Source organism: Hyla sarda, chromosome 5 (assembly GCF_029499605.1).
Source record: "Hyla sarda isolate aHylSar1 chromosome 5, aHylSar1.hap1, whole genome shotgun sequence".
NCBI classification, from domain to species: Eukaryota; Metazoa; Chordata; class Amphibia; order Anura; family Hylidae; genus Hyla; species Hyla sarda.
This window is the reverse complement of record NC_079193.1, coordinates 127,670,121-127,692,038: the sequence shown is the minus strand read 5'-3', so window position 1 is coordinate 127,692,038 and position 21,918 is coordinate 127,670,121. Positions and strand designations below refer to the sequence as shown.

General features: G+C 44.5%; 1 protein-coding gene across 3 annotated transcripts in view; it reads left to right on the top strand.

The window, feature by feature from the left end:
- The first annotated feature begins 719 nt into the window (after window positions 1-719).
- UPP1 (uridine phosphorylase 1) overlaps window positions 720-21,918 on the top strand; it is a 113,209-nt gene continuing 92,010 nt past the window's right edge. Inside the window, exon 1 of one of the 3 annotated variants that reach the window (XM_056520254.1) lies at window positions 720-806. In XM_056520254.1, coding sequence (XP_056376229.1) covers window positions 800-806 — 7 coding nt within the window. In that variant the 5' untranslated portion in view covers window positions 720-799. Of the gene's footprint in view, window positions 807-946; window positions 1,181-10,972; window positions 11,001-21,918 lie in introns of those variants that run through there. The other 2 variants (XM_056520256.1, XM_056520253.1) reach the window with 2 other exon arrangements.

Here is a 21,918-nt window from a genome sequence, read left to right as displayed (position 1 = left end):
AAAAAATGACTCCCCATACCGCCCCGTACGTAAAAAAGTTATAGGGGGTCAGAAGATGACATTTTTAAACGTATAAATTTTCCTGCATGTAGTTATGATTTTTTCCAGAAGTGCGACAAAATCAAACCTATATAAGTAGGGTATCATTTTAACCATATGGACCTACAGAATGATAAGGTGTAATTTTTACCGAAATGGAAGCCCCCAAAAGTTACAAAATGGTGTTTTTTTTCGATTTTGTCGCACAATGATTTTTTTTTCCGTTTCGCCGTGCATTTTGGGTAAAATAACTAATGTCACTGCAAAGTAGAATTGGCGACGCAAAAAATAAGCCATAATATGGATTTTTAGGTGGAAAATTGAAAGGGTTATGATTTTTAAAAGGTAAGGAGGAAAAAACGAAAGTGCAAAAACGGAAAAACCCTGAGTCCTTAAGGGGTTAAATTTCCACACCCCTGTAACATGCCCTTTTTACCAAAAAAGTGGCAAAACTGCCATTTTGTTTTTCAATTTCGTCCTGTAAATATTTTTCTTTGGTTTCGCGATTTTGTAGTAAAATAAATGACATAAATACAAAGTACAATCGGTCCAACAAGTCTTCATAAGGGTCTCTAGATGGAAAATGTAAAACGTTATGGTAATTAGAAAGCGAGGACACCGCAAAAATAAAAAATCGCTACGTCCTTAAGGGGTTAACGCGGTCAGTTTGTCTACATATCGGAAACAATTCACACTTTCCACACGGACCCAATAGAGAGGCAGCAGAAGTGACTACAGAGGAGACAGGCCGTGTATTCGGATGACAGGTAGGGTGACTTCACCAGGACGTGTCCTCCGTGATTGCTCCGCACCGGTCATCATTTCTCGGGAGACCCGGCTGCCCCATGACGTCACGGCGGCAGTCCCTGTACACTGCGGGGGGTGGAAGATACTCTCACATAATACCCCGTACCTATACATGGGGCGTGTGCTCTGTGTGCGGAGGCGGTGGGGTCATGGCTTCCTGCAGATGACATCCAATTGGGCGTGTCCGTAAATGACACTGCTACTTCTGGGATCCGCTGCTGTCACATAGTACAGTATACAGCACAGCTCCAGCCTCAGTATACTGCACCGCTCGGTGGGGTTGGCACAAAGGTCGTCGCAAGGTCACAGTAGTGCTATCTCTCTGCACCCTGAGGTAAGGGGCTCCCCATCTTCTATGTCGTGGGGTAAAATCCAGCGTCACTGGAGCCACTATATTCTGTGTATATGTATAGTATTTATTTTCATCAGTTCACTGTGGGCATAGCAGGGTTATTCTAACCACAATTCAATGGCGATTCATGTGTTAAAGTGTATGTCAGGCAGATAGCATGACTCTGTCAGAAAGTTGATGTGATGCTTTTCCTATATATATATATATATATATATATATATATATATATATATATAAATCTCTCTCTCTCTTTCTCATATATATATATATGTATATATATATATATATATATATATATATATATATATATATACAGCAACAGGAGAGCCCATCAGCCTGCACCTGCAAGCCAGGTTTTTACAATAGTTTGGATCAATAGTGCTGGCCAATTTATCCTTTGGTTATATATATATATATATATATATATATATATATATATATAGAAAGTAGAAACACAAAGAATACTGCAGCACTCCAAGGTATAGGTGAAAAAACTGTGAAGGTAGTTTTATTCCATCAAGGTGCACAGAGCAACGTTTCGGCTGCTGGCATGCAGCCTTTTTCAAGCTTGAAAAAGGCTGCATGCCAGCAGCCGAAACGTTGCTCTGTGCACCTTGATGGAATAAAACTACCTTCACAGTTTTTTCACCTATACCTTGGAGTGCTGCAGTATTCTTTGTGCTTCTATACCGTTTGGAGCCCTACGACCTTGGGTCCCCTGCTGAACTGCACCCAACCCTTCATGCAACTCGGTGTGCTGCTACCTTCTGTGTTTTCTATATATAGAAAGTAGAAACAGTGGCACTCCATTAAGTAAACGTGCGACGTTTCTGCCGGCTCACCCAGCCATTATCAAGCCACAGCAGCAGCCCCCCCCTTTAGACAGCAGCAGGGCCCCCCTCCTTTAGACAGCAGCAGGGGCCCCCTTTAGACAGCAGCAGGGGCCCCCCTTTAGACAGCAGAAGGGGCCCCCCGTTTAGACAGCAGTAGGGCCCCCCCCCCGTTTAGACAGCAGCAGGGCCCCCCGTTTAAACAGCAGCAGGCCTCCCCCCAACCCCCCCGGTAGACATTAGTAGAAGCCCCCCTCCTTGAAGGCAGCTCACCTCCTCTGTAGGGTGCTGCCGCTCTGCTGCCCCGTTCTTCCGTCCTCCCGGTCCGCATCATGTAGTCCTATGGAGGAGCATGTGACATACACGTCACTCTGCTTCCTCCATAGCGTTACGCTGGGCGCAGGGGAGGAGGCGGAGTGACATATATGTCACATGCTCCTCCATAGGACGACATGATGCGGACCGGGAGGATGGAAGAACAGGACAGTGGAACGGCAGCAGGTATCGGGCATGGTATCGGGGACATTAAACAAGTCCCCAATACCATGCAAATAGTTAGTATCGGCCCCGATACCGATACCAGTATAGTTATCGGGACATCCCTATAATATACCATATACCACCTTCTCTAGTTGATTATATAACACTGAGTCTGATTTAGGGGGACTGGTGAAGGGGGAGGGCCTGATTAAGGGGAACTGGTGAAGGGGGGAGGGTCTGATTAAGGGGTGAAGGGGGGGAGATGGTCTGATTATGAGTGACAGGGGACTGAGTAATAAGAACATGGGACTGGTGAAGGGGGGGTCTGAGTCTGCTTAAGGGTCTGAGTCAGCCTATCACCGGCCTCAATGATGTCCCGCCTCGGCCGGTGATAGGCTGAAGCTCCATGTGACGTGCCGGGCTAACAGGAAGTAAGAAGAATACAGCCCGGGGACCGAACACCTGTACCGGAGCACGGGGGAGCGTAGGCAGGTAAGAGAAAGCTTATTTTCTTATTTTTTTGCAGCCCGGAAGGGATACAATAAGAAAAGTTAGCACCGGACATGTCCTTTAAGGGGGTCTGCATCTGATTAAGGGGGGCAAGGAACTGGTGAAGGGGGACATGGCACTGATTAAGGGGGACAGGGGACTGATTAAGGGGGACATGGGACTGATTAAGGGGCAGGGGACTGATTAAGAGGGGCAGGGGACTAATTAAGGAGGCAGGGGACTGATTAAGGGGGACAGGGGACTGATTAAGGGGACATGGGACTGCTTAAGGGGGGCATGGGACTGATTAAGGGGGCAGGGGACTGATTAAGGGGGACATGGTACTGCTTAAGGGGGACATGGGACTGATTAAGGGGCAGGGGACTGATTAAGGGGGACAGGGGACTGCTTAAGGGGGACATGGGACTGCTTAAGGGGGACATGGGACTGCTTAAGGGGGACATGGGACTGATTAAGGGGGCAGGGGACTGATTAAGGGGGACAGGGGACTGATTAAGGGGACATGGGACTGCTGAAGGGAAACATGGGACTGATTAAGGGGGCAGGGGACTGATTAAGGGGGACATGGGACTGATTAAGGGGCAGGGGACTGATTAAGAGGGACAAGGGACTGATTAAGGGGGGCAGGGGACTGCTTAATGGGGACATGGGACTGCATAAGGGGGACATGGGACTTATTAAGGGGGACATGGGACTGATTAAGGGGGCAGGGGACTGATTAAGGGGGACAAGTGACCGATTAAAGGGACAGGGGACTGATTAAGGGGGCAGGGGACTGATTAAGGGGGACAGGGGACTGATTAAGGGGACATGGGACTGCTTAAGGGAAACATGGGACTGATTAAGGGGGCAGGGGACTGATTAGGGGGGACAGGGGACTGATTAAAGGGACAGGGGACTGATTAAAGGGACAGGGGACTGATTAAGGGGGACAGGAGACTGGTGAAGGGGGACAGGGGACTGATTAAGGGGAGGCAAGTGTTTTATTGAACGGGTGGCCAAGGGTTTTGGTGATGGGAATGAAGGTGGCATATTGTGTGCTTCAAATTGTCTAGAGGGTGCCAAACAAAAACATTGGTTGAAGAAATGTGGGAGAGTCTATGCATGCTCAGTGTTGTAAAATAGATATAGTGTTCTGACAACATAGCTCTTGTTTCTACAATACATAAACTTATGTATAACTTATGTGTACATTGATATACATGATTGTTACCAGTCAATCCAGTTATTTATTATTGTACTTGTTTGCACTTGCACTTAACCCCTTAAGGACTCAGCCCATTTGGACCTTAAGGACTCAGACAATGTTATTTTTACGTTTTCGTTTTTTCCTCCTCCCCTTCAAAAAATCATAACTCTTTTATATTTTCATCCACAGACAAGTTTGAGGGCTTGTTTTTTCTGCGACCAGTTGTCCGTTGTAATGCCATCACTCACTTTATCATAAAATGTATGGCGCAACCAAAAAAATACTATTTGTGTGTGGAAATTAAAAAGAAAACCAAAATTTTGCACATTTTTGAAGGTTTTGTTTTCACGCCGTACAATTTATGGTAAAAATGACATGTGTTTTTTATTCTCTAGGTCAATACGATTAAAATGATAGCCATGATAACATACTTTTCTATTACTGTTGCGCTTAAAAAAAATCGCAAACTTTTAAACCAAATTAGTACGTTTAAAATCCCCCTATTTTGAAGACCTATAACTTTTTCAATTTTCCGTATAAGCGGCGGTATGAGGGCTCATTTTTTGCGCTGTGATCTGTACTTTTTATTAATACCATATTTGCTTATACAAAACTTTTATTACATTTTTTATCAATTTTTTGGGGAATAAAATGTTATAAAAAAAAGCAGCTATTTTGGACTTTTTTTTTTTACATTCACGCCGTTGACCATACGGGATCATTTACATTTTATTTTAATAGTTCGGATATTTACACACACTCGGCGATACCAAATATGTATATAAAATAATTTTTTTTTACACTTTTTGGGGGTAAAATAGGGAAAATGGGACAATTTACGTTTTTATTGGGGGAGGGGGCTTTTCACATTTTTTTTACTTTTTTTTTTACTTTTATTTTTACACTTTAATAGTCCCCATAGGGGACTATTTAAAGCAATCACTCGACTGCTAATCCTGTTCCGTGCTATGTATAGGACATAGCACTGATCAGGGTTATCGGTGATCTTCTGCTCTGGTCTGCGGGAAGGCAGTGGAGGCAGGTGAGGGGACCTCCGTCTGCCGTGCAGGATGATCGGATCGCCGCGGCAGCGCTGCGGGCGATCCGATCATCCTGTTAAGTGACCGCGATGCTGCAGATGCCGTGATCGGTATTGATCACGGCATCTGAGAGGTTAATGGCGGACATCCGCGGGATCGGGGGGGTACCACAAGGTTAGCTCGCACAGGGGCCTGAACCCGTAAGGCCTGAACCCCTAAGGCCGGCCCTGCCTACTATACTGAAAGACTGACAACAACCACCATTATTACCACCACAGACCATGTATACACCCTATATACACCCAGCCAGCACTAGTATAGTATACACACAGCCAGCTAGCACTACAATAATGGGGTTGATATTATTAAACTACCCCCATTATACTATACTAGTGCGATATGTGCCAGTCATACTATTACTACTATCACCCACATCATGCTTTACCAGCGCTATATGTATCAGTCATACTACTACTAGTAGTATGACTGATACGAATAGCACTGGTATAGCATGATGTGGGTGATAGAAGTAATAATATGACAGTCACATTGTACCTGTTGTGACTGGTGAGTATGAGCACACTGCTGATACCCATGGGTCCCTGTGTTAGGTTTGTGGCGTGCTCCGCTCCTCTTAAGTGGGCGCCACACAGGGAGAGGAAGGGACTTATCATGCAGGGCCAGACTAGGACCAACAATAGGCATTTTAGAATAAATATACACGGGGAGATTTATCATCGTTGCTTTGGTAAGTGAGTTCTGTAGGCATTTTTTTCTTGCTTTTGGTTTTGCTTATGTGTGACATATTTATTAAACTATCACAGGGGCTTAATAAATTTGGCTCACATAAGCAAAAACCAATAAATCACTTTTAAATACAATTTTTTAGCACACATAAGCAAAAACACATAAATGACTTCAGAACACCAATTTTTAACCCCTCTAGTCGTAGCTGTGAAAAAAAAGTTTGATATATATGAGATGTGAAATGTTACCTGTGTATTCTGCTTGTGAGCTTAGATTTGCTTTGGACTTGATAAAGGGAGGAATCCAGAAAGCTTGTCTCTACAAAATTCTGTTAGTCCAATTAAAAAAGGTATTACAAGAGACTGCAACATTTTTTGATTTGCATCTATATATATATATATATATATATATATGCATGTTAATTACATTTAATTTACCACTCCCCCTCCCCATAAATGTACTAACACATTTTTTGTTTGTTTGTTCATACCGGTATACCGCCCAGCACTACGGTGGGGGGTGCGACACGGTGCGGGTCGGTGGGGCGGGGGGGCCCTTCGCGGTGCGGGGGGCGGGACATTATCGGCTTATTGGCAAGGTAATTGCTCATGCCGATAATGCCCAAAATCGTGATTATCGGCCGATAATATCGGCCATACCGATAATCGGTTGATCCCTAGTTAGCGCTAGCTGTTTTTGAGGCTAACTCTAAGCCCTGGCTTAGTAATGGACTCCGTCTATAAGATGGCTTCCACTACTAAGTCTGTAGAGTAAATAAAAAAATTAAAAAGTTTATAAAAGAACACTCCCCCACAAGCCCTCATTAACCATTTTATTAGTATTTAAAAAAAAAAAAAAGTAGTCCTCTGCATAAACAGATCTCAAATGAGAATAAAAAACCTCACAAAATATGTTAGTACATTTATAGGGCTCTCCCCTGGGGAGAATGCCCATAAAGCAGTGTTTCCAAACAGGGATCCTCCAGCTGTTGCTAAACTACAACCCCTATCATTTCCAGACAGCCTTTGGCTGTCTGAGAATGATGGGTGGTTTAATTTAGCAACAGTGAGCCTCCAGTTTAGCAACATCTGGAGTCTTGCTGTTCCTAAACTACAACTTCCAGGACGGAACTTGTAGTTTAGCGACAGCTGGAGGCACCCCGTTTCCAAACCACAACTTCCATGACAGGAGTTGTAGTTTAGAAACACCTGGAGGCACCCCGTTTCCAAACTACAACTTCCATGACAGGAGTTGTAGTTTAGAAACTGCTGGAGGCATCCAGTTTCTAAACTACAACTTCCAGGATGAAAGTTGTAGTTTAGAAACAGCTGGAGGCACCCTGGTGTTAAAATGCCAGCCGCATCTACCACCAGCCCACTAGCTGTTGCAAGACTACAACTCCCAGCATGCCCTTACAGTGCTGGGAGTAGTAGTTGCAACTCTTGGGCGGGTAGTTTATGCAGGCCAGTGGCCGAGGCAGCGGAGCCAGCTGGCTCCCAGAAATATGAAACTACACTGTAAGTTCATACTTCCCGGGCGGTGCTGTGATTGGCTGGTTGGTCTCAGCCAAACTGCACCACCCGGGAAATATGAAATAACAATGTAGTTTCATATTTCTGGGAGCTGGCCGGCTCCACTGCCTCGGCCCCACATCTCCCCCCAGCTACCTCTGCTCATCTCCTCCCAGGCGGGGAGGAGATAACTCAATAGGGACTTATTAGGGTTATAGGTTGAACTTGATGGACTCTGGTCTTTTTTCGACCTTATGAACTATGTTACTATGTTACTAGATAAGTGGCGGCGGGGAGGAGATAAGCGGCGGCGGGGAGGAGATAAATGGCAGCGTGGAGAGATGAGCGGCGGCTGGGGAACGAAGAGCTGTGGCGGGTTAGGATTACGGGAGGGGGGGGGGGAGGGGGAATATGAAATGTTGGGCCGGGGCAGCGGAGCCGGCCAGCTCCCAGAAATAAGAAACTACACTGTTATTTCATATCTCCCGGACGGTGCCGTGATTGGCCGAGACCAACCAGCCAATCACTGAAAATATGAAATTACAGTGTAGTTTCTTATTTCTGGGAGCCAGCCGGCTCCGCTGCCTCGCATTAACTACCTGCCGAAGAGTTGCAACTACAACTCCCAATGTCCTCACTATAAGGGCATGCTGGGAGTTGTAGTCTTGCAACAGGTAGTGTGGGTGCAAAATGAGCAGCGGCAGCACAGGGGGAAGAAAGGAGGCGGGAGGGGATGGGGAGATGAGTTGCCGCGGTGGGTTACACACACACACACACACACACACACACATCTATTATTCATACATCATACATACATATCATTCATACATACATATATCTATTATGCTAACACACATCTATCATACATATATGCATACAGCTACAATACATACACACATCTATCATGCCATCATACCTAACCCCCACAACACCCCCCCTCCCTCCCCTGCTCCAGTACACTCACTGACCAGGAGATCACCACCGATCATTAGGGTCCACGAATCGGGTTGGAGGCAGTGCCGACTATGCCAGCCATCACTCCTATATCCCACAGTGTTATTTGTCCAGGACGCAAGGAATTTTATTACACCAAAAGTTGCAGGCTAGGAGCAGACTTGCATGCCTGGGAAGGGCACGTCTGCTCCCAACAGCTTCTGTTTTAAAGCGGCGGTGGGAATAATTATTTAAAAAAAAAAAAAAAAAAAAAGCTCCAGCCGGAGACCCGGTGCTATGGGCCTGACAACCAGGGCTATAGTCCCATTAGCCCCCACCCTAGCAACGCCCTGTCTCTAGCTGATATATATCATGCACTGCCTTCCCTCTAGCTGATATATCATATACTTTTTTTTCTCTAGTTGATATATCATATACAGCCTTTTTTCCTGCCAAAATACCATATACCTCCTTCTCTCTGGCTAATATTTCATGTAGGGGGGAGGGGGAATATGAAATGTTGGGCCGGGGCAGCGGAGCCGGCCAGCTCCCAGAAATAAGAAACTACACTGTTATTTCATATCTCCCGGACGGTGCCGTGATTGGCCGAGACCAACCAGCCAATCACTGAAAATATGAAATTACAGTGTAGTTTCGTATTTCTGGGAGCCAGCCGGCTCCGCTGCCTCGCATAAACTACCTGCCCAAGAGTTGCAACTACAACTCCCAATGTCCTCACTATAAGGGCATGCTGGGAGTTGTAGTCTTGCAACAGGTAGTGTGGGTGCAAAATGAGCAGCGGCAGCACAGGGGGAAGAAAGGAGGCGGGAGGGGATGGGGAGATGAGTTGCCGCGGTGGGTTAAGATTACGGGTGAGATTAGTGGGCGGGAGAGATATGTGATTTATAGGGGGGCAGTGGGAGGGGAGATATGAGATGAGCAGGTGCCTGAGCTCCTTTGTACAGCTGTGATTTCATATTTCCCGCAGGAGCCGTGATCTTGGCTCCCAGCGGGAAATATAAAATCTGCTCTCCAAAGCAAGTTTTGTAAGCCAGCTCCAGACTTGCTTACATTTACGCTGTTTTGGAGGCGGTTGCGACTTATTGTGCGACTTTAGCACTTGATAAATCCCTGACCACTGCAAAGTGAAAACTGAAACTTGCTTTGGTAAGCTCTTCTGTAGTTTTTCGCTTACAGCCAAATGTCGCACAAAAATTTGCTTAGGCGCACATGCGACTTTTTGTGCGACTTTTGTAAGCAAAAAAAAAGATCTAAATCCCTTGATAAATCTCCCCCATAATTCTTTAGCTGGGGATCCATTTGCAGAGACTGCAATCAATCACCTTTGTTCAAGTGGCTCTCCAGCTGTTGTAAAGCTACAACTCCCATCATGCCTGTAGAGCCAGAGTACATTGTCACCCATCATAACTACAGAACTTACAAGTGATGCCAGCTGTGATGGGACAGTCAGGAAAATACACAATCATATCAGTGACCTGAGTGACGGCTTCTCTTTCCTTTTCTTCTTCAACTTGTCCAGGCACCAGGTCTTCGTCAAGCAGAGTCTGACATCCAGACATCATTGGTTCCTCACATTGATAGCAGATCATCATCCTCTATATGAAAACAATAATAATTATAACCCTGCCAGAAACTGTACCACCTGAATATAACTCTACCATATACTATACCCATGAATATAACCCTGCCAGAAACTGTGCCCCTTGCTACACACTGTACCCATATTAACAATAATAATAATGATACTGCCACAAACTGTTTCTTCTTAGTTCAGAGGAATCAAACCCTTGCACTGTCTTCCTCCTCCAGACCCTTTTGTCCTTTGCCTCCTCCAGATTCCTCTGTCCCCCTTCCCCAGACCCTTCTGCTCTCCTCCTCCTCCAGACCCTCTATCCTCCTCCTCCAAATCCCTCTGTCTGCCTCCTCCTCCAGACCCCTCTATCCTCCTCCTCCACACTTTTCTGCCCCCACCTCCTTCAGACCACTGTGTCTTCCAGCTCCAGACTCTTCTGTCTGCCTCATCCAGACCCCTTAGTCTTTATCCTGGGTCCTCTTTCCTTCTCCAGGTTCCTCCGTCCTCCTCCTCCAGATTCCTCTGTCTTCCTCCTCCAGATTCCTCTGTCCTCTTCCAGGCTCCTCTTTAACACATCCCCCTCCAACTCAAACGTCCCTCAGGCTACTCATACACACACACACACATCTATTATTCATTCATCATACATACATATCATTCATACATACATATATCTATTATGCTAACACACATCTATCATGCATATATGCATACAGCTACAATACATACACACATCTATCATGCCATCATACCTACCCCCCCCAACACCCCCCCTCCCTCCCCTGCTCCAGTACACTCACTGACCAGGAGATCACCACCGATCATTAGGGTCCACGAATCGGGTTGGAGGCAGTGCCGACTATGCCAGCCATCACTCCTATATCCCACAGTGTTATTTGTCCAGGACGCAAGGAATTTTATTACACCAAAAGTTGCAGGCTAGGAGCAGACTTGCATGCCTGGGAAGGGTACGTCTGCTCCCAACAGCTTCTGTTTTAAAGCGGCGGTGGGAATAATTATTTAAAAAAAAAAAAAAAAAAAAGCTCCGGCCGGAGACCCGTTGCTATGGGTCTGACAACCAGGGCTATAGTCCCATTAGCCCCCACCCTAGCAACGCCCTGTCTCTAGCTGATATATATCATGCACTGCCTTCCCTCTAGCTGATATATCATATACTGTTTTTTCTCTAGTTGATATATCATATACAGCCTTTTTTCCTGCCAAAATACCATATACCTCCTTCTCTCTGGCTAATATTTCATGTAATGCCTTCCTTCAGGGTGATATATCATTTATACAGCCTTCTCTCTAGCTGGTATATACAGTATGTCATATACTACCTTTCCTGAAAGTATGTCAGTATTGCAATGTGTTACCGATGCCTCCATTCTCTAAATCATGAGCAGCACACACAGGTTGTCCATAGATTATGGAGAACGTTCTTATCACCAGATATATTGAGCATCTCCATCTATGTTAGAAACAAACAGTCTATGTGGGTTTGCAGCATGTATGTCCAGACCTATGCAGCTGTACTGTAGGCCAATACAGTTCCATATGTCTGCCATAGATGGGGAATAATAAATATACTACATATCGTGTGAGATACCTTACTAGTATACAGTTGTATTAAAAAGTAGGGCTTACAAAGAGGGACCTTGCAGGATCCATCATATTCCATATGCCAATAGGACAAAGGGGGCGATTTATCAAAACCTGTCCAGTGGAAAAGTTGCCCAGTTTCCCATAGCAACCAATCAGATCGCTTCTTTCATTTTGCAGAGGCCTTGTTAAAAATGAAAGAAGTGAGCTGATGTCCTTTGGACAGGTTTTGATAAATCTCCCCCAAAGTCTTTGCTCTTGTTGGCATATAGATGTAGAGAATTTCATAGGAATACACTCTTAGGCCCACATTTATCATTGTCTGTAGACTGTTTTTTTGTGTCTAGAAAAGGTGCAAAAAAGGCACAAGCAGGGTTTCATTGTGCCTTTTTTGCGCCTTTTAATGTACACATTTCTGCTAATTTTGAGTCCACTGATTTTGGCAATACACATGATATGGAAGGGTTTTATGAACTGTGCCTTTTTGTGAAAAGGCGCAAAAAAGGTGCAAAGCCACTGAAAAGGCTCTAAAACTACACCAGCCCAGACTTAGCTTAGCTTTTTAGTGTATGTGAAGAGAGAAATTTCAGAAAATGTGACCTGCACAAAATTTATCAAATGCTCTGTGACCATTTAACACATTTGGTTCTCCTATACATAACCAGCACACACAAAAAAAAGTGTAGAAAAATGCTTCACTTACACCTACAATGATAAATGCCGGCCATAATGTGCATCCTACACTATACCTGGTGTGAACACAGCCTTAGGGTGGGTTCACACTACGTTTTCTCCGATACGGGAGCGCATACGGCAGGGGGGAGCTAAAACCTTGCGCTCCCGTATGCCTTCGTATGCGCTCCCGTATGTCATTCATTTCAATGAGCCGGCCGGAGTGAAACGTTCGGTCCGGTCGGCTCATTTTTGCGCCGTATGCGCTTTTACAACCGGACCTAAAACCGTGGTTGACCACAGTTTTAGGTCCGGTTGTAAAAGCGCATACGGCGCAAAAATGAGCCGACCGGACCGAACGTTTCACTCCGGCCGGCTCATTGAAATGAATGACATACGGGAGCGCATACGAAGGCATACGGGAGCGCAAGGTTTTAGCTCCCCCCTGCCGTATGCGCTCCCGTATGGGAGAAAACGTAGTGTGAACCCAGCCTTAAATGATTCACAGGTCACAAGCTTTGTCTGCAAGCAAGATGTCTTGGTGCTTTGATGTGATGGCAGATGTGAGTCATTTATTATCCTAACATATGTTATGTTGTGGCCTTCTGATAAAATCAACAAAACATATTTTTTCCTCCTCACCTTTTAATATTCATAACACTTTCAATTTTCTGCCTAGAGACCGATATGCGGCACCAATTGTACTTTGTGACATCACTAATTTTACCACAAAATTTACAGGGAACCCCCCCAGATAATTATTTGTGGGGTAAAATTGATATAAAACAAAAAAAAAAACACGCTTTTGTTTCTACGCAGAGCACTTTTTGGTAGAAATGACATATTATAGTTATTCTGTAGGTCCATAAGATTACGATACCCAATTTATATACCGTAGATTTTGTTTTATGTAACTTCTTTGAACCCCTTAAAGGGGTACTCCGGCGCTAAGACATCTTATCCCCTATCCAAAGGATAGGGGATAAAATGCCTGATCGCAGGGGTCCTGCCGCTGGGGACCTCCGCGACGTCACATGGGGGCGGAGCCGTGACGTCACTATGCTTCGTCCCCGTGATCGCCAGCAATCAGACCCGGAGCGAGCATGCTCCGCGGGCTGATTCTAACTGGGTGCGGCGTGGAAGATCAGGGGAGTCCCCAGCGGCGGGACTCCCGCAATCAGGCATCTTATCCCCTAACCTTTGGATAGGGGATAAGATGTCTTAGCGCCGGAGTACCCCTTTAACGACGGACCCATTTGTTTACCTCAATGACCAGGCTCTTTTTTTTTAAATTTGACATGTAACTTTTTAAATTGTAATAATTTTAGAACGCTTTTTCTGAGCAGAGCGATTCTGAGATAGTTTTTTCGTGACATATTGTACTTTATATACCGTAAGTGGTGCATTTTTGTTGACACATGCAGCATATTTTGTGAAAACCCTAAAAATATTGCGAAAAATTGGATTTTTTTTTTGCGTTTTTAAAAAATTTTTTATGGTGTACACTGTGCGGTAAAAGTGATGTTATATTTATTCTGTGGGTCAGTACGATTATGGCAATACCCATTTTATATAGCTTTCTATGTTCTTTTTCCTTTTCTGAGCAAAATTCTATTTCTGCCATTCATTTTCCAACAGCCGCAACTTTTTTATTTTTCGTCTGACGCCATTGAGTAAGGGCTTATTTTTTGCGGGATGAGTTCTACTTTTTATTGGTATCATCTTTGTGCTAGGTGCTACCTTCTGATCTTTTTTATTCTGCTATTTGTACCAAAATTGGCAAATTTTGCGCTTTTTTTGATGTTTTTTTTACGGTGTTCACCGTGCAGGATAATTTACATTTACATACAATAGTACACGTCATTACGGACGTGGCAATACCTATTATGTATATAATTTATGTTTTTGATCTTTTTTTGCATTTTTTTATTTTTTACACTTCATACTTTTATTGAAGAACTTTTTATTTTATTTTTTACACTTTTTACAGGTTATACTATGCTGCAATACATTTGTACTGCAGCACAGTATGACTTGATGAGCTGCAGAGACTACAGCCTGTGCGATCCATCCTGTGGCTGAATCTCACAGGCTTCCATAGCAGGCATACAGGAGGTCATGATCTGACCTCCTGCTGCCATAGCAACTAACGGCGACCTGCCGTTGGAGAACAGGAGGTAAGCGTTTCCCCTGTCAACACCATAGATGCCATGATCAGGATTGATCTGGGCATGTTTTGATAAATTTCCCCCTAGGCTAGGTTCAGACTACGGAATCTCCAGGCAGAAAATTTCCGTCCGGAGATTCCAAGTGCGGCCAACGCTGACTGAATCATTCTGTGCTAGCACCGCGCGGACACTATAGACTGCAATGTGTTCCGTGCGGATTTCCGCCTGAAGAAAGAGCAACCCCATTCTTCAGGCGGATATTTCCAAGCGGATTTTCCATTCACAAATTCCGCTTCACAAATTCCGAAGTGTGAATTTGTGAACGGAAACCCATTCCCTACACTATACATTTTAGCAAGCGGAAAAGCGGAATTTCCGCCTGCAATTTCAAAGAGGAATTGCAGGCGGAAATTCCGTAGTCTGAACCTAGCCTTATATCTTTTTGTACGGAAATTAGTATGCTTGAAATTTTTCTCTTCTGAACCCTATATATCTTTTTTATTTTTCCATATACAGGGCTATATATATATATATATATATATATATGAGGGCTATTTTTTTGTGCTGTGGACTGTAGTTTTTATTGATACTATTTTAGTTTTTTCTGCTATATGAAGTTACCAAAAATAGGCAAATTAATTTTTTACATTTATCCCATTGACCGTCTAGTTTAATTCCCATTGCATTTTAATAGTTTGAACATTCACGCAAACAGGGATACCACCTATGTATATATATTTATTTTGTTTACATTTACATAGGGGATAAGATGCTTGATCACGGGAATCCCGCCGCTGGAGACCCCCGCAATCTTTCATGCCACACCCCGCCTCTGATCAGCCTCTGATCAGCCTCTAGGTCTGGTGAATCACAATCACGGCTCCGCCCCGTGTGACATCACGGCACCGCCCCCGTGTGACGTCATGCTCTGCCCCCTCAATGCAAGCCTATGGGAGGGGGTGTGATAACCGCCACGCCCCCTCCCATAGGCTTGAATTGAGGGGACGGAGCATGATGTCACACGGGGCGGAGCGGTGACATCACGATACTCCGGGCCCGTGATCATGATTCATCAGACTCTGAGCGATGTTCGCTCCGGAGGCTGATGATAGCGGGGTGCTGCATGAAAGATTGCGGGATATCCCCTATCCTTTGATTAGGGGATAAAATGTCTTTGGGTCGGAGTACCCCTTTAACATATGTTTTCACTATTTTTAGGCCCCATAGGGGACTCACACACATATATATATATATATATATATATATATATATTTATTTATATAAAAGCTCCAAAGCCACCACACCACCTGGATATGTTCCCTGTAAACCATCCTGCCTGATATGCGTGGCTCCTGTGGCCACCAATGTCTTTTCTGGTTGCTTTATATTGCTATTTATTCTTTGCCATCCTTCTCTCCCCTTGCCTACATCTCCCAGCAATCATTGCAGCTCTGCTCCGCCAGCCCCCACCCTCCTGCTGTGAGCAGCAGAGAGAGAGATTCAGTGTCTTATTGGCTGAGGCTGCACACACCTGCCAGTTCACCTGCCAGAAGGTGGTAAGGTTATCTATAAAATCACTATCTGTCTACACTAGACCGAAAAATAATGATTAAAAAAATCCCTTTTACACTACCCAAAACTTTTATACAACTTAAAAGGTATGTCTGCCACCACCTTTCTGTTGCGGACATACCTCCCTGACCCCATATTTAATAATTGTAAGATATGGCATGTTTCCAGTGGACCACTCCCATACACCTCTTTCATCTAATGACAGTCAGTCTGGTGCCTTATTGTCTGGAAATGGTTTTAAATTCCCTGGTGGTAGTACAGCTGTGTTAATGACCCCCTGCCCTAACTAGTCACACCTACCAGCCTGGCACAATAATAAGGCAACTTCTTGCAGCTGTGCCGCCACCCACCAGACTGGGGCTGCTCTGACAAATGTTGGTGCTGTGTGTGCGCCGTGCAAACACCGGGAGACTTCACTCACAAGCACAGTACAGCAGTCATTGTGTGTGTGTGTGTGAGGTGTGGGGCTTCGGGGACACCCAGCTGCTCTGTGTCAAAAATTAGTTAAGGTGGCCTTGTGTTCTGGTGCCCTGATGTTAAACCCCTCTATATGTGCCCTGTATTAACTCTGCCATATGAGCCCTGTTGTAAGCCCCCCTATAGGTGCCCTGTTGTTAAGCCCCTCTATAGGTGCCCTGCTGTAAGCCCCTCTATATGGTCCTGCTTTAAGCCCCTCTATATGTGCCCTGCTGCAAACCCCTCTGTATGTGCTCTGCAGTAACTCTCCCATATGTACCCTGCTGTAAACCCCCCTATATCTGGCCCGCTGTAAACCTCTATATGTGCCCTGCTGTAACTCTCCCATATGTACCTTGCTGTAAACCTCTATATGTACCTTGCTGTAAACCTCCCATATGTACCTTTCTGTAACTCTAGCATCAGGGGTGGACTGACAACTCTTAGGGCCCCTGGGCCAAAGATGATCACGGGTCCCCTGTGCGCCCACCCATGTGTAAGCCACACCCATACAGATGCTCTGCCCACATACAATAAATAAAGAAAATATAGAAAAATAAACTTACCCCCTTAAGGAAACAGGCCATTTTGGCCATTTTGGCCTTAAGGACAGAGACAATTTCATTTTTTTTCCGTTTTTTCCTCATCACTATTCTAAGAGGCATAACATTTTTTTTTCAGCTACAGACACATGTGAGGACTTGTTTTTTTACGTGACTAATTGTACTTTGTAATGACACCTTTCATTTTACCATAAACTGTATGGCGCAACCAAAAAAAATTACCGTATACAGGACAGTATGAAGGCTCACTTTTTGCCCCATGTTCTATAGTTTTTATCGGTAAGGCTAGGTTTCCACTTGTTTTTTTTTTTTTTAGAAAAATGCCAATAAAAACGCCCATTCTGCAGCATGGCGTTTTTTATGTGAAAAAACGCTGCGGCCAGATGTTAGCTGCAAGTCAATAGTAAACTGCAAAATGCCAAATCCACTTGGCATTTTTCAGTTTGGCGTTTTTTTAATCCTTTTGGCGTTTTTGGGCTCCTTGGCAGTTTTTAAAAAACGACCTCTTGTCGAGACTTTGGCGTTTTTTCGGGAAAATCTTGGCGTTTTTCTCCCATAGAAGTCTATTGGAGTGTGTGTGTATGTTTCACTTTTTTTTACATTTTTTAGGTGGTACTACAACTCCCAGCATGGAACACACTGTTCCATGATAGGAGTAGTAGTACCTGTACTAATTGAAAGATCGCTGGGCTCCGTTGTGATCCTCCTGTATAATGTACAGATGCTGCCGGCCGCTCTTCTATGGTCTCCTGCACGGCCGTATATATACACATATTCATATTTCCCGCAGAGAGCTGTGATTGGTCAGATGGTTCCAGCCAATCACAACTCTGTGGGAGATAGGAATATGTGTATATATACGGCCGTGCAGGGGACCATAGAAGAGCAGCCGGCCACATCTATACATTATACTGGAGGATCGCAATGGGTGTCAGGAGGAGTGACACTCGCTGCGATCTGTCTATTAATGCAGGTACTACAGCTCCCAGCATGGAGCAGAGTGTACTCCATGTTGGGAGTATTAGTACCTGCAGTAAGGGACAGATCCCAGCGGATGTCACTTCTCCTGGCACCCGCTGCGATAAAAGTGACTGTCGGGATCAGCTGTTCTCAAGGCTACAGAGTTGGGAGATCAGCTGATCCTGAGCAGTAGATATACATCGTATACCTACTGCCCAGCAAGAACTTACAGTGAGCCTGCAATGTGTATACAGTATACACATTGCTCGCTCACTTAACCCCTTGCTGAGCTGTGCGCTATGCACCAGCCCAGCAAGGAAAGAGTTAACTTACACTGCTGGACAGTCCAGGCTGCCAAGGGTATAAGGCTCTGTTAACATTGTCCGTATTGGATAATGTGAACAGACCCTTCTGCCAGTTTCTACCCAGACAGGGAGAGTCCAGCTGTTGCTAAACTTTTTGCACCAATTGGAGGCTCACTGTTTAAGTAGACATTGCATTATGGGTGCTCTCACCTGCAGAGAGCACAAAAAATTTCCTAACCTACATTTTTTGTGTTTTTTTCTTTCTTCTCGTTTCAGATCCGTGTATGCAGAGGATAACGACGGATTCGATGGATTAACACGGATGAACAGGTTTTTTTTATATTTTAATAAAATGGTTAACGAGGGCTGTGGGGGAGTGTTTTTTAAAATAAAATAATTTTTCCAATGTGTTGTGTTTTCTTTTTTATTGAATATTCAGGCTTAGTTATGGAGGCTGTCTAATAGACAGAATCCATTACTAAGTCAGGGCTTAGTGCTAGCCCCAAAAACAGCTAGCACTAACCCCCAATTATTACCCTGGTACCCACTGCCACAGGGGTGCCGGGAAGAGACGGTACCAACAGGCCCGGAGCGTCAAAAGTGTCGCTCCTGGGCCTAGGCGGTAACAGGCTGGGGTTATTTAGGCTGGGGAGGGCCAGGAACAATGGTCCTCGCCCACCCTGGTAACGTCAGGCTGTTGCTGCTTGGTTGGTATCTGGCTGATACTGAAAATAGGAGGAACCCTATGCGTTTTTTTTTTTATTTTATTTTTTTTATTTATGAAAAAAAAACGCATAGGGTTCCCTGTATATTCAGTATCAGCACGATACCAACAAAGCAGCAACAGCCTGACATTACCAGGGTGGGTGAGGACCATTGTTACTGGCCCTCCCCAGCCTAAATAACACCAGCCTGTTACCGCCTAGGCCCAGGAGCGCCATTTTTGACGCTCCGGGCGTGTTGGTACTGGCTCTTCCCGGCACCCCTGTGGCGGTGGGTACCAGGGTAATAATTGGGGGTTAGCGCCAGCTGTTTTTGGGGCTAACACTAAGCCCTGGCTTAGTCATGGATTCCGTCTATTAGACAGCCTCCATAACTAAGCCTGAATATTCAATTAAAAAAAGACACAACACATTGGAAAAAATATTTTATTTTAAAAAACACTCCCCCACAGCCCTAATTTTATTAAAATTAAAAAAATAAAGTTCATCCGTCGTAATCCATCGAATCCGTCGTAATCCTCTGCATACACGGATCTGAAACAAGAAGAAAAAAAAACAAAAAAAATAGGTTAGGACATTTTTTGCACTCTCTGCAGGGGACAGCGCCCATAATGCAATGTCTACCTAAACAGAGAGCCTCCAATTGGTGCAAAACTACAACTCCCAGCATGCCCAGACAGCCTTTGGCTGTCTGGGCATGCTGGGAGTTGTAGTTTAGCAACAGCTGGAGTCTCCCTGTCTGGGTAGACACTGGCAGAAGGGTCTGTTCCCATTATCCAAAACGGACAATGTGAACAGATCTTCAGACTAGCCTGAATATGTCTGTAGCTCCGCCCTAATGACGTCATCACTAGGGGCAGGGCTACACGGACCGGCAGTGACAGAAACGAGGGAGGTAAGGGGACCTCCTGTTCTGTATACACTATATACAGCTATCTATAGATAGCTGTATATTCTGTATACCGCCCAAAGGGGCTATAGGAGCAGGGAGTCCTATCAGTCTGGTGACAGGATTCCCGACTCCTGTATAGTATACACGGGTACACTATGCCCCCCTGTATACTATACGGCCGGGGGAGGTGAGTAGTGATGCTGTACATCATTCCTCATCTCCTTACACTCTGTGGACCGGGCGCTCAGCATCCGACCCACAGAGTGGTACCCAGAAGGCAGTGAGAAAACTGCAACAGGGGACAAATTTGGCTGTTTCCACACACCATGGAAAACGCCAGAAAAAACGCCAGAAAAACTGCCAAAACTCAGGAAAAACCTGTGGCAGTTTTTCTGGCGTTTTTGCTGGCGTTTTTTTTAGGTGTACAAAAAAAAAACCAAGTGGAAACCTAACCTTACAGCTTTGTTTTGATGAAACTTTTTGGTAGCTTTTTATAAATTTTTTCTCATATATCAAGTGACCAAACATCAGCAATTCTGGACCATTTTCTTACATTTACGCTGTTCGCTGTATGGTTCAATTAACATTATATTTTTTGTAGTTCAGACATTTCCACATGCAGCGATACCACTTATGTTATTTTTGTCTACATTATGTGAAAAGGAAGAACTTACTACAATTCCCAGCGTGTCCTGATACATTCTACAACTGAGCCAAACCAAAACTACAACTCCTAGCATGTTGCACTATATAGCAGTACAGTTTAGCTTATGGCGCAACAAACTGGGAGATGTAGTTTTGGTTTGGGGCAGCTGCAGAGCCATAGGCTGTGTCAAGGAATGCTGGGAGTTGCAGTTACTAACTACAACACCCAGCATGCCCTGATAGAGCCTATGGCTCTGCAGCTGACCCAAAAATACTACTCCCAGCTTGTTGCACCATAATCTAAACTGTACTACTATATAGTGCTAGATGCTTGGAGTTGGAGTTTTGGTCAGCTGCAGAACCATAGGCTGTATCAGGGCATGCTGGCAGTTGTTCATATTTGCCTGTGTAGACCAAAATCCTTGCACCGGCCCTGCACACCTATGCACCAGTCCTCTAGAATTCTTTTGGGATGCTAAACACACAGATAACGGTTACGGAATTACAAGTTGTAATATATTTTATATACGTAATAACATACAATCACAATGCAACATGGATAGATATTTGAGCCATTATATGTGACACTCAGCACTAAAGAGAGCATGCCTCCTTAGTGCAGGGCAGAATCTACATGGTCTGTGTCTTTCAGGAGGGTGGGGACTGCTTTCAGAGAGGAATTTGAACAGAGACATAATGGATGGCTGGATGATGTCATTCCCTCACTTCATGCATGTGACAACCAAAGAGGGGAAACTGCTCTATATAGCTAATAATATGTATTTTTTTAGACAGTTAAATAGGTTGTTGAGAGGGAAAGGATGGGCTTTGGGTTCATCTCCCCTGGAGTAACCCTTTATGAGGTTAAAAAAGAAAAACTTAAATATTGCGTTGACATAAGTATTGAGACCCTGAAGCAAATTTGGCAGTGATTTCAGCCTCCAGTCTGCTTGAGCGTGATGCCACAAGGATGCCATGGCCATGACTAAGAGTACTAGCTCGAAACGCATCGGCGTTTCACTCGTTTTTAAGGAGTGACATGTCACCTGCCACTTCGGTGGCGATCCATTCTTTTATATGTTAAAATTAAATGTTAAGTTTTATTGCTTTTTTCCCTGGGAGCTGGATCCTACCCTTTGTTTTCTCCATTAATAACTGTGGGATGCTTTTACCTTTCATTCTTATTCCGAGATAGTTTTTTCGTGACATATTCTACTTTATGTTAGTAGCAAAATTTCATCAATACTTGCATAATTTCTTGGTGAAAAATTCCAAAATTTGATGAAAACATTGAAAATTTTGCATATTTTTTTTTTACTTTTAAGCTCT